Source organism: Aplysia californica, unplaced genomic scaffold (assembly GCF_000002075.1).
Source record: "Aplysia californica isolate F4 #8 unplaced genomic scaffold, AplCal3.0 scaffold00596, whole genome shotgun sequence".
Classification (NCBI taxonomy): Eukaryota; Metazoa; Mollusca; class Gastropoda; order Aplysiida; family Aplysiidae; genus Aplysia; species Aplysia californica.
In genome coordinates, this window is record NW_004797866.1 from 191,035 (window position 1) to 208,178 (window position 17,144).

General features: G+C 40.2%; 1 protein-coding gene across 1 annotated transcript in view; it reads right to left on the reverse strand.

The window, feature by feature from the left end:
* Window positions 1-850: 850 nt before the first annotated feature.
* LOC101861764 (unconventional myosin-XV) overlaps window positions 851-17,144 on the reverse strand; it is a gene marked incomplete at its 5' end in the record, with an annotated part of 199,411 nt that continues 183,117 nt past the window's right edge. Inside the window, 11 exon segments of the mRNA XM_035972159.1 lie at window positions 851-1,396; window positions 2,787-2,999; window positions 3,617-3,666; window positions 5,068-5,207; window positions 6,938-7,071; window positions 8,072-8,238; window positions 9,758-9,848; window positions 11,020-11,103; window positions 12,109-12,203; window positions 13,050-13,180; window positions 14,815-14,897. Coding sequence (XP_035828052.1) covers window positions 1,301-1,396; window positions 2,787-2,999; window positions 3,617-3,666; window positions 5,068-5,207; window positions 6,938-7,071; window positions 8,072-8,238; window positions 9,758-9,848; window positions 11,020-11,103; window positions 12,109-12,203; window positions 13,050-13,180; window positions 14,815-14,897 — 1,284 coding nt within the window.

Below are 17,144 nucleotides of genomic sequence, written 5' to 3' on the forward strand. Positions count from 1 at the left end.
TTGTTCCCGCATCCGATCCGGACATTGGGGATCGCCTTGTTAGTGAGACAACTTCCTGGGCCTTCAGCATATTGTGGTAGGGTGGCCAGTTCCTTTCCATGCCGCCTTTACTTCCCCAACTCGAAGTCAGGAACCCATTAATGCTGGGTGGGCAGGAGGGGGCAAAAAAATCTGTGTCCGAACCGAGGCTCGAACCCGGACTTTCCGCTTCGGAGACGAGCGCAGAGCTATAAGTACTAAGAATAAATAACAATAGGAAATTTCCATTTTTCTTGTCAATTTTCCCCCCAACAGTTCTCATCGCAAAAATGTAACGTGTCAGACGATTCTGTAACAGATATGACATGTAACAGATATGACATGTAACAGATATGACATGTAACAGATATGACATGTACCATTACAATTGTTATTTAAGAAGACAATAAATAAAAAGTTGGACATCATATATCATAATATAAGTGTATAATATATATATATACATTGTATCATGGAAGCTGCAGACAGAAAATAGAACTCGATACTCTTGTTTGTAGTACTTCAATAGGTAGAAGGGTTTGAAGACGTTGAGAGGAAGGGGAGGGGGCGGGGAGGGGGTGTGGGGGCGTGGGAGGAGGTGTGGGGGCGGGTGTGGGGGCGTGGGAGGGGGTGTGGGGACGGATGAGGGGATGTGGGGGCAGCAGTTTACACAATCCCCGCGCTCCGTAAAGACACAACTCACAGGTGTGCGCTCACTGACGGGCTAAGAATGTATGGAAGAAATCAGAGTAACATAACACACAGCATAAACTGGGAATAACCAAATAATATATATATTTATATATATAATACGTTGAACACAAAAGACGAACAGTGTGGTAAAATATTTTATTCCAAGGTGATTTGTATTTTTCAGTAGTTAGATGTATGATATTATATTAATTTATATGACCTTTGCTCATACCGTACTCTCAATTACTCATGTGAAGTACAAATATTGTGATTTCGTGTTCTGCTGGTAATGATATGCAAATACGCAAAGGCGAAGGAGGCACTTGTCCTCATGAAACTTTGTCATTTGACATAATTATTTGTTGCCTTTTGTCAAATGATATGGGCTGAACGTAAGGCATGTTGGAAACTTGTGGTTTGAAAGCAGTACAAATAGGCAGCAGACACTTTGAAGCTGAAATATAATTGTCTTGAAACTTTTGATTATATATGTACATGTAACAATTCATATGCAGCATTCAACAGGAAAAGCTTTCTCGAAACACGGCCAAACTTCCAGCGTTTACGGGAGACTCTCGACCTTGACCTTTCAGTGGTTCCCATTGGGGCTAGGCCTGTCTCGACGTTTGCGGACCCGGTTGATCACTTGCAGGTATTGACCAATCAAATCAGAAATGTCTGAACCCTGTCAAACAAGGAAAGTAGGTGATTGATTATTGAGGAAAATTGTCAAAATTCAAGAAATAAATATTGATATGTATTAAAACAATTTATATATGCGGTACAACGTGGTGGTACCAGGCGCTTGTCAATTTTTACGTATTTGGAGCTATTGGTATCATCTGAAAGCTGTTTCATTTCCCTTGCTTCTAATGAAATAAATATCCATCTATCTTGAGTAGAAGTCAAAATCTTTCCGATTGAAGGAAATGAGGTTGCCTGGTATCAGTGGTGAAATTAGCGAAAAAATCGGCGTAAAAGTTTGGTAAAGAGCCCTTTAAAACTGAAAAATGACATATTTTGTACCTTTAATCAATGTTTTTCAGTAACATTCCCATGGAAATGTGTTTTTATATGGACATGGAAGGGGTTGAGCCCCCCCCAAAAAAAATTCGATAAAATCTTCCTAACTCACCAACTGGAGAAAAAATGCCTTTTTCTCCGATTTCGTTATTTTGACGAGTGCCAGAGTCCACCACGTCTTGACACATATATATACATAGAGTCAAAAGTATATATATACATAGAGTCAAAAGTATATATATACATAGAGTCAAAAGTATATATATACATAGAGTCACAAGTGTCCAAGATAACCACCGATCTAGAGGAGAAAAGTGTTTATCTTAGACAGGTAGACGTCTTTTTTTTTTTTTGTAGCTGTTTTACGGCCATCCAAACTGCACAAGGTCATATAAGCGCACAGGACACATTAAACTTTTTCAGTTGGTAGGAAATTTAGAATTTTGCCCGGGGCGGCGGCTGAAGCCTACTCTTATCGATTTTAGACCACCAAGGGATCTTTAACGTGCACAACTTGTACACGGGCCCTCCGAGATTTTTCGCCCTTGTCCGGGTAGGCTTGGTGTAGATCTTTCCTACCAGAAGATCAGGGGTGTGGCAGAAAGACAGCAGTAAGGAGGAGCCAAGGAGTAGAAAGGCTGCAGAAAGATAGAGTAGCTCAGAGGAGGGGGCGAAGGAGGTGAGGGGGTGGGGGCAGAAAGAGAAGACGAAAGCAGACGACAGAACATTGCTAGAGAGCAGGAAAGGTGAAAGAAGACAATTTTAGAAGAAAAAATGTTTTCTGTCGCTACCCGGATTCGAACCCGGGACCTTTGAATGAGAGGCAAACACCTTAACCTCTAGGCCATGAGAGCCCCCTCACCTGGTCTTTTCAGTTTTAGTAAAAGCTTTACGGCACTTGCAACACAACAAGGTCATATAAGTGCCGAAGAATAGAGGTGTTACAAGAGAGTAACAAACACAAAAAAGAAGGAGGGGAGATAAAGATGATAGATGTTTGATAGGAAAGAAGGAGCAAACCATACCAGAATACCCGCCAACCACCCACTCACCTGGTCAGTCTCAATTCGGAGTATCTCCTGCACCATCAGGTTGCCCAACTTCATGTCCAGGTAGTTGACGCCGCTGTCGTCATGGTAACGGCGAGTGGACAGGATCTCGCTGAAGGAGCATTGCCTGATAAGCTCGTGAGTGTCTTGCTTCAGGAAGGAGATTCCTTCGTGGTTTACAGCCAGCATGCAGCGACCACCAACGTTGGGAATACTCTGAGAGCGACAGAAATATATAAGAATTTTGTACACATCACATGAACCTTCATCAAGCAGCAGCAGGAGCAAAAACAGCAACAGCAATAACAACAACAACAACAGCAACAACAACAGCAACAACAACAATAACTACAACAACAACAACAGCCAGCATGCAGCGACCACCAACATTGGGAATACTTTTTTTTCCCTTTTTTTTTTTAAAGTAGTGTTTTTACAGCACTTGTAACTGCATAAGGTCATATGAGCACTAAAGGGTGGATGTCAACAGAGGAGTCCTTACAGGGAATCAGGCGTACTCTGCTCACCTCTCTAACCTCAACAGCACAAAGTCTGCTTCGACTATCAAGGCACCCTGGATATAGTAATTCACAAGAGAGTGGCAAACATACAAAAGAAGTAGAGGAAAAATGATGATAGTGAGGATGAGGAAAGAAAAAGCAGGTCGTTCCGGCACAGTATGAGCATGACATTGTTAAATCAGCCCATTTATAATTTTACTGTGCATTAGAACATGTTAATATCTCCCATTTGGGAATGGCCTTAAGACACTTCGGTCAGTAGCACTGCATGGGGGGGGGGGGGTGTCAATCTGATAACCAGCAAACACTTACATTGATCATGAAGAACGTTGAACCAAACAGGCGCCATCTTCTCAGGATTTCTGAAGAAAAAATTGATAAAATACAAAAGTTTAAAGTGAATTTTCATATTGAAAGTATCAGCCAAGACACATGATAGCAACACTCAAAGTTAAATCTACAAACAAGGATTTTATACAGGGAACTGTATCCTTTTTCAAAAACAGAGGACTTAGCCAAAGTTTTAACGTACACCAAACTAGTGGAGAAACAGAAGATCCAAGATAAGTATCTGTCAGTACCCAAAATCCACGAAATACGCAAGGCATTGGCAAGTATTTTAAACTATTTTAGTGATCATTTCTGCCAAAAAGAAACTATGTATACGTATCATCTCAGCTCTCCATCCCTCCCCGTTTCAGGTTTAGAAACAAAGACTATAAACAAAACCCATAAAAATATTCCGTTAGAGGACACTGGGGGAACCTCAAACTCAAACAATCGAATCTTGAAAAAACCCCACTCCAACATAGTGGTACCGAAACTTCTCTATCAAAATTGCACCTTGTAGCACTCAGGGAAGTGTAAAGCTAGCATACCAAAAAGCCCTTAGAAGACACCCTGAAAATGTCTCTGAAGGACTTCAACATTAATCCCTTGATGAGGGAAAGCCAAGCTCCTGACAGACCCAGTAACTGGAGAGGTGCAAGTCGTAGGAGGTTGCACCAATAGAAATGCTGAAGTCAAGAGAGAAGCCCACAAGCTGTGCACATTCACAAGTGGAAATGAAACTTATAAATACTCAAAATGTGGCAAACATTTTTCTTCCAAAATTAGTCTCATTGGCCATAGCAGACGTCATACATCATCTTAATCTATGTTTCTTTTGTCTTTGAGAACTGTCCTACTCTGGAGATGTATTGGTCCTCATCAGACTTTGATGGATGAACTATAATTGTTATTATTTCTATTATCATTAATATTATAATCATTATTATTATTATTATAATCATCATCATCCGGTGCCTTGCCGACAGGCGTGGGCGAACATGGACCTCCACTTCACTCTATCCTACGTTGCAGCGATGGTGTCTGTCGTTCTTGCTGTTCCCAGCCATGTTGTCAACCGGTCCAGTATCTTTTCCCTCATTCATAATAATTATTACTATCACGTTAAACTGGTCGCTTTTAAGGACAAGAGCGCTAACCCAGATTTCGGGGGTTTCCAGAAACCTTGACCTTCACCAAAAGTGAGCATTGTTTTACCTATAGGAGAAGTTTGGTTTCATTGGTGTGTATATATTTGTTTGGTTACAGAGAAAACTCTCCTTGTCTTTTAAAGAAACGGAACAAGGGGCAAACACTTTACCTTCGATTTTCTCAAAACAGCATTTTTCGGGATAGCCCCCTTGTGCTTAAAAGCGACCAACTATAACTACCAAAACAACACGCCCCCCCCCCAAAGTGTCATGTCCGCTACTGACCTACAAAGCGGCTCCTGGCCTCCAGCGTAGACATGCGTGCGGCGAGGGGCAGTTTGTCGTGGATGCTGTTGAGCCACTGCTGGGGCCGAGCGTCCGCGGATAGGCGGACCGTCCGGGGCACGAGGGCGTCCAGGTCTTTCCTGTGACGGGAAAGGGACAAAACTCTTCAACTTATGTTGTTTTAGTAAGGTTTTTGTTTTAGTAAGAGTTTTATGGCACTTGCAACACATTAAGGTCACATAGGTGCCAAAGATCAGAGGTGTTACAAGAGAGTAACAAACATAAAAAAGAAGGAGGAGAGATCACGATGATAGATGTTTGATAGGGAAGAAGGAGCAAACCACACCAGAGCACCCGCCAACCACCCTCTTAGTAAAGTTTTACGGCACTCGCAACTGCAAAAGGTCATATGAGCACCAAGGAGAGGATGTCAACAGAGAAGTCCATACAGGGAATCAGGCTTACTCTGCTCACCTCTCTAGCCTCAACAGCACAAAGTCTGCTTCGACTATCAAGGCACCCCGGAAATAGCAGTTCACAAGAGAGTGACAAACATACAAAAGAAGTAGAGGAAAATGACAATAGTAAGGATGAGGAAAGAAAAAGCAGCAGTTCCCCCTATGTTGTAACGGCACAGTATGAGCATGACATTGATGAATCAGCCCACTTACAATTTTACTGTGCATAAGAACATGTTACTATCCCCCCCCTTTTGGAATGTCCTAAAGACACTTCAGTGAGTAGCACCGCCCTGGGGGGCCTTCAACTTAGGTGATGTGACAGAGATACGAGGACAGAGATACGAGGACAGAGATACGAGGACAGAGATACGAGGACAGAGATACGAGAACAGAGATACGAGGACAGAGATACGAGGACAGAGATACGAGGACAGAGATACGAGGACAGAGATACGAGGACAGAGATACGAGGACAGAGTAGGGTTAAGAAAAACTTAACGTGATGTGACAGAGATACGAGGACAGAGCAGGGTTAAGAAAAACTTTGACGAAATTTTAAAAATCCCGTAAGTTTACACCAACTGGTGACTCAAACAGTTTTGTCATCCAAAGCACAGGCCATGGGTAAAAGTTGGTCACAACCATTTTGCCTGAAAACTTTCAAGTTTTCGTTGTAAAGAGGCAAACCCCTCCCAAGATTTAATAAGTAATATCGCTCAAAATGTTACTGGCCTCTGCGGTGTAGCAGTTAAGCACTTCGCTGCCGCACACAAAAGACCTGAGTTCAATTTCAAGGTGAATATTTCTGCAGGGACGTTGTATCCCTCTCAGCCCGGGTTCACTCGCCTGCCTCTTAAATGATCTAAACTGTGTCAGTGGGGGCCTAAAAATACAACTACATTAACTCTTTATCTCTGGCAATCCGCTCCCAGCGGCTCGCGGTCGGAACCACTCTGCCGGTGAGCCACTGACAGCGGCTCGGGCACATTCCTTTACGACTTTGACATCAAATTACTTTTCGACAATTGCCGAAAACAGGTCCTTTAAGCCGGAAGTTCATTAATTACACGAAGATCTATCAAAATAGGTTTGCTTGTTTCGATTTAATGACCCATTTAATTAAGTTTTGGTCATTTTTAGATTTAGCACGAAAAAAAGGCCCCGGCGTAGTTGGTTTATCCCCCTCGGAGATAAAGAGCTAAATGATCTAAACTGTGTCAGTGGGGGCGTAAAAAAAATAAACTGCATTAAAAAAAACACTTTTTAATAATAATAATTGCATTTATATAGCCCATATCCATGCTCAAGAGCACGCTCTATGATCCTTACAACTATTATTACCCCAGCAGACCCTCTGAGAACACTCAGAAACATTCTCGGCTTCCGCGGAAGCATACAGTTTTACTCACAGTGTTGGTGTTCCAACCATTTTGTTGGCCTTGTGCAGGATGGCTCCCAACATAGAAATGTCTTCGGCAGTCTCTCTAGGCAGCTGGCCGCCAGGTTTGATCACCAAAAATCCTTCGACGTAGTCCAGGATGCACTGAAGACACAAACAACAAACTTTCTTTTGAACAGCAGCTCTTACAAATAAATGGTCGCGAACAGCAGCTCTTACAAATAAACGGTCACTTTCAACCCTATCCGTACGATGTGGGGAACTCTGTGCCACCCCTTTCCAAAGAGGAAATTTACTCTTTAATACGATCTGTACGCTTTGCATAGCAGTCTGTCAAAATGATCTTTTAAGAAATACTGAAAGTTTCAAAGAGATCTTCGTAATAGAAGTATTCTAAAATGTGAAGAATACAACCCCGGGGTACAAAATGACCCCTGGGCGTACGGATAGGGTTTAGCACAAGGGGGCTATCCCAAAAAATACGGTTTAAAGGAAATCGAAGGTAAAGTTCTTGAACTCTTATTCAGTTTCTTTAAAAGACAAGGAGAGTTTTCTCTATAAGCAAACAAATATACACACCAATGAAACCAAACTTCTCCTATAGGTAGGGCAATGCCCACTTTTGGTGTAGGTCAAGATTTCTGGAAACCCCCCAAATCTGGGTTAGCCCACTTGTCCTTAAAAGTGACCAAACTAAGAACAAAAAGTCAGGAATAAATAAATAAAGTTCAGCTTCACTAGGAGTTTTTACGGCAACTTGCAGCACAAAAAGGTCCCACAAGTGCAGAAAATTAGAGGTGTCACTAGAGAGCAACACACAAAGAAAGGGAAGTAAGATAAGGACGACAAGTGTTTGATAGGAAAGAAGGAGCAAACCATACCAGAGCACCTGCCAACCACCCACGACACTGATTGTGTGCTGTAAAAGCTTATCAAAGAGCACCCGCCAACCACCCACGACACTGATCGTGTGCTGTAAAAGCTTATCAAAGAGCACCCGTCAACCACCCAGCCTGTGAGAGGCATCTCACCTGGTGGAACATCATGTCGACAAAGATGTCGTTGTCTATGTGTTTGACAGGAAAGAAGGAGCAAACCCCACCAGAGCACCCGCCAACCACCCAGCCTGTGAGAGGCATCTCACCTGGTGAAACATCATGTCGACAAAGATCTCGTTGTCCATATGCTTGAGTGGGAAGAACCAGACGGTCCTCTGGAAGATGAGGTCATAGTTGATCTGTCTCCGCACGTAGTAGGCCGTCTCATCCAGCACGTACTGCTCCCGGCTCAGCTTGCTGAACGTGCCGTCGTCTGGGGAAATACATAAATACATAAATATATACAAATAAATTAATACATAAATACATACAAATAAATAAATACATAAATACATAAATAAATACACACATAAATAAATAAATAAATAAATAAATAAATAAATAAATAAATAAATACACATATAAACATACACATAAATAAATACATAAATACATAAATATATACAAATAAATAAATACATAAATACATTAATAAATATACACATAAATAAATAAATACACATATAAACATACACATAAATAAATACATAAATAAATACCTAAATAAATAAATAAATAAAATAAAACAAAATAAATAAACAAATGAATGAATGAATAAATAACAAATAAATGAATGAATGAATAAATAAACAAACAAAGAACAAATAAATAAATAAATAAATGAAAGGATGAATGAATAAATAAACAAACAAACAACAACAACAAAAATAAAAAAATAAATGAATGAATGAATAAATAAACAAACAAAGAACAAATAAATAAATAAATGAAAGGATGAATGAATAAATAAGCAAACAAAGAACAAATAAATAAAGAAATAAATAAATAAACTACACTTTATTGATTCCAGTGGGGAAGTTTGGGACACAGTGGCAAACACCATACATTAATACGTATTTTGCCTGATCAATGTAAGATGCTGTCATAATATATCACTTTAAAAAGAAAAAGTGATCAGGACGAAAGACGCTTGATAGAAAAGAAAGAGCAAATCACACCAGAGTACCCGCCAATCACACATCACTTGCATTTTCACCACACCAGAGTACCCGCCAATCACACATCACTTGCATTTTCACCACACCAGAGTACCCGCCAATCACACATCACTTGCATTTTCAAACAAGAAGGACAAAATAGCACCACTGACATACATCCGACCCGTAAAGGCCACTTCCATCTTTTTTTACATCTTTTTTCTCCAAGTCATACTAAAACTTTTCATTTCCTTTATCATTTGAAAAAAAAAGAGAAGCAAATGAAAACCAAAACGGTGATTTGGAACTAGGAAAGCACACGTGTCACCACATGCTGGAAACAGGCGCTCGTCAATTTTAGGACATATGGAGTTATTGGTATCATCATAAAAGGCTGTACATTTGCCTTGCTTTCGAGAGAAAAAAATCCATTTATCTTGGATACAAATCAAGATATTGGCGATTGATGGAGGTAGGGGTCACCTGGTTTCAGAGGTAAAAATTAGCAAGAGAATGACTGCCAAAGTGTAGTTATTTCCTCAGCTTGAGAGTTCGTGGAAAGCTAAAATGTACATCTTTTATCTTTGATCAAAGTTTTCCAGTAAAATCCCCACAGAAGAGAGTTGTTTCAGACGCACGAAAGGTGTCAAGCCAAAAACCAAAAGTCAATAAAAATTCCCAAACCTGCAGGAAAATGTCAGTTTCTTCACTTTCATTATTTCGAAAAGCGTCTGATTTCACCACGCTGCCTCACATATGGACAAGAACAAAGTAAACAATAAGCAAAGGACTCACTGGTTCGGACAAAGAAGATGTATTCCTCCATCTCGATGGGGTCGTCGATGTAAAGCCCTTTGCACACTTCTTCTATCGCGTCTTGCACCACCTGGGAGGGAAAGAAAGGCCTCATACATGTTGACCCTATCCATACATCGTGTTTTACTACCGTATCCATACGACATGGAGAACTCTGTGCCACCACTTAACCCTATCCATACATCATGTTTTGCTATCATATCCATACGACATGGGGAACGTGCCACCACTTTTAAAGAAGAAATTTACTCGATAATTCGATCCATACGCTTTGCATAGCAGTCTATCAAAATGATGTTTTGAGAAATACTGAAAGTTTCAAAGAGATCTTCGTACTAGAAGTATTCTAAAATGTGAAGAATACAACCCTGGGAGTACAAAATGACACCAGGGCGTACGGATATGGTTAATATGTGCAAAAGGTGGAAACATTGTGATCAATTGTTGGCACTCACTGCAGCAACAAGGGCTTTGAATACAGTACATAAGTTCAAGTTTTTGTTTTAGTAGAGGTTTTATGGCGCTCGCAACTGAAAGAACATATAAGTTCAAGAAGTCCTTTTGCATAAGGTGATGTAAAACAATAATAATAATCATAACCCCAATAATAATAATAATAATAATAATAACATTTACATAGTGTATATCCATGCCATACAGCAAGCTTGATAGGTCTACCCATTACAACTATTATTACCCTAGAAGACCCTAGAGCACGACTCGCAAACATTCTCGGCTTCCCACGAAGCATACAGTGCAAAAATGCACTCAGTCTTCAAAATGGCAAGGCGCATGAAATAACATTAAAAGTATTTTCTTTTTCAATTACATCAAATTTCTTATATAGAAATAAATATCCATAACAATCTCATCCATACAGCAGATTACCTTCATAGAAAAATTAGCACTCTGATATTTTTTTTTTTTTTAAAGCAACTGAGCACTGAACTATTGATATTTTAGCAACTTTTGTTTAGTTTTAGTAAGAGTTTTACGGCACTTGTAACACAATAAGTTAATATAAGTGCCGAATATTAGGGGTGTTTCAAGAGAGTAACAAACACAAAAAAGAAGGAGGAAAGATCAGGACGATAGATGTTTGATAGGAAAAAGGAGCAAACCACACCAGAGCTCCCACCAACCACCAACTTGGCAACTTTAAAAAAGCTTAGTTATAAGCTATTCAGAACCAGCTTAGCACAAGAGAAAGACCAAAGTTGCAGTGGCTCCTCGCTGCTCACCGTGCAAGACTTGACCTGGAGCATCCCCCCGCGAGTGTCGGCGCCCGAGTAGAAGAACGGGAACCTCTTGCAGTTACGGCCGTCCTGGTGAGACGAGACGAGATGAGATGAGACGGGACGGAAGGGAAGGGATAGGATGAGATGGGACGGGATAGGATGAGATACGATGGGATAGGATGAGATAGGATACGATGAGATGGGATGGGATGGGATGGGATGGGAAGGAAGGGGTGGGAAGGGATGAAATAAGACACGATAGCATGAGATGGGATGGAATGGGATGAGATGAGATGAACTGAGATGAGACGAGATGAAATAAGATGAGATGCGATAAGATAAGGAATCTAGTCAAGAAAAAGCACTCCATTATTATACAGTTCTCTCTCTCTCTCTCTCTCTCTCTCTCTCTCTCTCTCTCTCTCTCTCTCTCGTTCTCTCCCTCTGTAACAACTTAACTTCACTCTCTTTCAAACAATTCTATTTCTCTGTAGTCACTTTAGTCCATGCTCATTCATACATCAGTCACTATATGGGCAAAACTTCACTTTTATTCAAACATCTCTGTATCTCTGTAAGGTCAAAACTTCTCTCTCTTTCACATATCTTTTATTCGATCGGAAATGACTTGACTTATCTCACTTTCATTCACACATCTCTCTTTCTTTGTAATGAATTAAATAATAATAATAATAATAATAATAGATAGCATTTGTATAGCGCATATCCCCGCTCAACAGCAGGCTCTATGCGCTTTACACTATATTATTACCCCAGCAGACCATAGAACACTCCAAAACATTCTCAGCTTCCCGGGAAGCATACAGTGCAAGCAGCTGATTAAGCGCTCAAACACTAACAAACTGACAAGATCTTTCACTGTCTATAGCCGGGTACCCATTCCCACCTGGGTGAAGTGAGGAAAATTCATGTTAAGTGCCTTTCCCAAGGACACACCGTCAGGCCCCTGACGGGATTCGAACCCACGACCTTACGGTTGCGAATCCGATTCATTAATATGAATTAACATCGCTCACATTGACAGGAAAGTTCCCTATCTGTGTAGCAGTTAAAAACTGTAACAATACTCACAGCAAGGGCAAGAACCTCTTCCTTCAGAGGGACATCTTTGCGGCCGCTATATTTGAACGTTTTGCGGAGGTTGTTAAGGCACAAAGCTGCGGCACCTGCCGAATACAGACAACATAACCAAACATATGAAAAAACGATTTTAAAAAAACAAAAAAAAAACCCAACATAGAACCATATGTACTATGATCAAGCTCAGAGAAACATCATAGATTTAATTTACATAACAATATGTAGAATGCTTAATAACACAGAGCGAACCTCAAATGAAAGTGCCCACCCCACTCCGACCTCCGACCCATCTATCTGAAAAAAACGCAACCCCCAAACATCTCAACCAAAAATAAAAATCAAAGTGTCAAGGTAAAAACTATCTGGTTTCTTAGTTTAGTTTTAGTAAAAGTTTTATGGTGTTTGCAGCAGTAAAAGGTCATCCAAAAGCTGAAGATTAGAGGTGTGACTAGAAAGTAACATTAAAAGAAAAGAAGTAGGAGAGATAAGGACGATAGGCCTTTGATAGGAGAGGAGCAAACCACACCAGAGCACCTGCCAAACACCCATTGGTCTCTTCATCATCTGAGACAAGCATTGGCAATCATTGTCTCTTACTTAACTAAACCAAAGATCGTGTATAACAAGATAGTTCACTCCTCTCTTTGAGCCAATTAAAAAAGTGTCCTCAAAATTCGGTGGCGTCCTCTTCAAAAAAGCCCGGATTTGTGTGAAAAACAATAAAAGTGAAACTAACAAACTGTGCTATTCCTATTCTTCTTGTGGAGAAACGAACAAGAGCTTCAAAACAAAGACTGCAGCGCCATCTGAACCAATGCACGTACTTCCGCGGACCTTTTTTTAGCTGAGTGAACAATCTTGTTAAGTGCGATCTTTGTTCCAACAAAAAAGGATTAAAAGCAATAAAAGGTTTCTTTCAGTGGACAACTCACTGTTGTAAGTGCGCGTGGAGTCGGAGGCTGTGCTTTCTAAGTACTTGAACAGGTAAGGCTGGAGAGTGTCCGAGCAGTCGAAATACGCCGCCACCAGGGCAAACAGACGCCAGCCTCGGATCTTGCTCTTACTGTGGGGGAGATGATGACAATGACAATGTAAATGACAAAGACAATGATGATGACAATGACAATGACAATGACAATATAAATGACAAAGACAAGGATGATGACAATGATAATGACAATGATAATGACAATGACAATGTAAATGACAAAGACAAGGATGATGACAATGATAATGACAATGACAATATAAATGACAAAGACAAGGATGATGACAATGACAATGACAATGATAATGACAATGACAATGTAAATGACAAAGACAAGGATGATGACAACGATAATGACAATGATGATGACAATGACAAGATGATGATAATAGTCATTGTCATTGTCATTGATATTATAACAATGACAATGACAATGATGATGACAATGATGATGACAATGATGATGACAATGATGATGACAATGATGATGACAATGATGATAACAATGACAATGACAATGATGATAACAATGATGATAACAATGATGATAACAATGATGATGACAATGATGATGACAATGATGATAACAATGACAATGACAATGATGATAACAATGATGATAACAATGACAATGACAATGATGATAACAATGACGATAACAATGACAATGACAATGATGATAACAATGATGATAACAATGACAATGACAATGATGATTACAATGACGATAACAATGACGATAACAATGATGATGACAATGACAATGACAATGATGATAACAATGATGATATCAATGACAACGACAATGATTATAATGATGACAATGGTAATGAATACGACATGACATTCTTTATTCATCTTGCGGTTAGAAATTTGTCTTCATCGTTTTTTATACTTAAACTTGCCTCTAGAGTTAATTGAATAGATTACAATACAAAAGTTTTATGTAAGAAACTATTGTCACATAAAACTTTCCCTGCATATACACTATAACAAAAACATTTTTTTCTTTCAATGAAAAGAAATATCATGAAAACATTACATTTTGAAAACTATAGAAAGCACCATGATTTGTTTTCCTATTTAAGTTTTCTTTGTTCCCTCTCTTCTTTGAGAGTAGTTTTCACAATGTGAATAAAGACAAGCACACCCTGCAGTCAGGACCAGTCTGGTCTGAGTGCGATACAGCATCTCATGTTTTAAAAAGTGTTTTACGGCACTTGCAACACAATATGGTCACATAAGTGTCAAAGATTAGAGGTGTTACAAGACAGTAACAAACACAAAAAAGAAGGAGGGGAGATCAGGACGACAGATGTTTGGTAGGAAAGAAGGAGCAAACCACACCACAACGCCAGTCATCCACCCACACTTGGGAAATGCTCAACGCACTTTACAATGGTACAAAGACCTTAGATCCAATATCGATCCTTTAACTCCTTCTCTCCCTCCCTCTCTCTCTCTTTCTTTCGCTCTCTCTCCCTCTGTCTCTCTCCCTCCCTCCCCCCTCCCTCTCTCTCTCCCCGACTGACCTGTCCAGTTTGTGCTGCTGACTAACAAGGCCGGCCGCTTGCTCTCTCTCTTTCTCTCTCTCTCTCCCTCCCTCTCTCTCTCTCCCTCTCTCTCTCTCTCAAACAAACCACACTAGAGCACCCGCCAACCACTACAGGCAAAGCCAGCGATCACACCCTCGTCAGCGCGACACTTACTGTGACATGCTGCGGTTGTTGGTGGTTTGTTTACACAGCTGACAGAACACCTCATCACGGAGCTCAGGATGTACGTGGCAACTCTGAAATATATGACGATGATGTTTATGTCATGTTTATGGCATCATCGTGATTGTGGCAACTCTGAAATATATGACGATGATCATGTATGTGGCAACTCTGAAATATATGACGTTGATCATGTTTATGGCATCATCGTGTTTGTGGCAACTCTGAAATATATCATGATCAGGTTTGTGGCAACTCTGAAATATATCATGATCAGGTTTGTGGCAACTTTGAAATACAGTCGAACCTGTGTAAGACAGCCACCCATTGTTAAGGAGAAAAAAGGCCATATAAGACAGGTGGCCGTCTTAGGCAGGACTGATCAAGATGAAGAAAACAAACCATTCCCATCTGAGGTCCCAACCGAAGGTAGCCGCATTGTTGTCGTTGTTATTGTTGTTGTTGTTGTCGTTTTCGCTGTTTTTGTTTTTTTTCATAATTTGGTTGCTGCTTTTGTGCAAGGGTGACAATAAAACGAAATGTGTCAGACAAGGAGGACCGAGTGCTATGGTACAACAAACACATGGGTCGCCACCACTCGGAAAACGAGCAACGCTTTTGTCACAAGTTCATGTTGACGTCCATTGTTACTTTGTTACAGACTGAGTAAAAAGTGACCACTCATCTCACTTACGATTTGTGTACGAGTTCTGGGCGGGGCTTATGCGTTATGAGGGATCACACGCTTACCTCACCAGCAGCTGAAAATGTGTTACCTATTGGTCAACAGTGGGAGGGGCCTACGCAACATGATTGGTTGGAGGGACTACCTAACAACAACGCCAGGAGATTGAATTATGACGGCTCGCCTACAACGCCAGGGGCCAATGCATAATTTATGACAAAACATAATGGAGCCACTGAGGTGGCCGTCTAAGACAGGTATTATTGCTTAGTATGAAATGGGTTGTGAGTTAAAATATGGTGGCCACGGCCGCGTTGGACTGGTGCCCGTTTTATACAGTTAAATTTTATAGAAAAAACGCAAGGGGGGGAAATGGAAAGTGGTCGTTTGTACAGGTGGCCATCTTATAGAGGTGGTCGTCAGGGCAGGTTCGACTGTATATCATCATGATCATGATTGTTTGTGGCAACTTTGAAATATATCATAATCACGATAGCATACGACATTTAAGTACTGCATACGTGTCATTTTAATGACTCTCTCACTCTCTCTCTCTCTCTCTCTCTCTCTCTCTCTCTCTGTATATATATATATATATATATATATATATATATATATATATATTTCTGTGTGTATGTGTATCTGTGTATAACTGTAGCCAAGATATTCTCCAAAATAAAAAAGCCACTTGTTCGTCTAGAGGTATATTTACCTCAAACAAGAAATTCTAGGAGAAGATAAACATCTCTGTGAAAACCAACTACAATCAAAATGGTCCCACATAGCTACCCATTATCGAGGGGAAAAGTGGTTGTCTTACACAGACAGACATCATGTAAAATGCCATATGTGAGGCAGCGTGGTGGAATCAGGCTCTCGTCAATTTTTGGCCATGCAGAGTTATTTGCATCATCTTAAAGCTTGTACATTTGTCTTTATTTGGATGAAAAAAAATATCCATTTATCTTGAATACAAGTCGAGATATTTGTGAAAGAAGGAAGTGGGGGTCACTTGTTTTCAGAGGTAAAATTAGTGAGAAAGTGGCCGCCAAAGATTAGTTATTTCCTTAGCTTAAGAGTCCGTGATAACTGAAAATTTACATTTTTTATGCCTTTAATCAACGTTTTTCAGAAAAATCCACACAGAAATTAGTTCTTTAATGGGCATGAAAGATGTTGAGCCAAAAAACAAAATGATGTAAAAATTCACAAATCTGTTGAAAAATGCAAGTTTCTTCACTTTGGTTATTTTGACGAGAGTCTGATTCCATCACGCTACCTCACATTTTGATACAGAAAAAAAGCAAGGGAGGAAAGGTCATGATAATATCTAACAAAACCCGCAAGGGACGAAGTGGGAAGAGGTCTTTTGTTCAGGTGATTATCTTGGACAAGAAGCCATTAGAGTAGGGTTGTTTTGTTTTTTAAAATTTTTTTAGTAGAGGTTTTTACGGCGCTCGCAACTGCATAAGGTCATATGAGCGCCATGAGCAGGTTTGACTATACTGTATCAAAAATGCACATTTTCCCTGAGAAAGCCTTGTGCGTTAAGCTACCATTAGAAAGGTTGGTTATTCCTCGTGCAGATGCATCGTGTGTCCTTTTAAATAGCTTTTTAATTACACCCCCCCCCCCC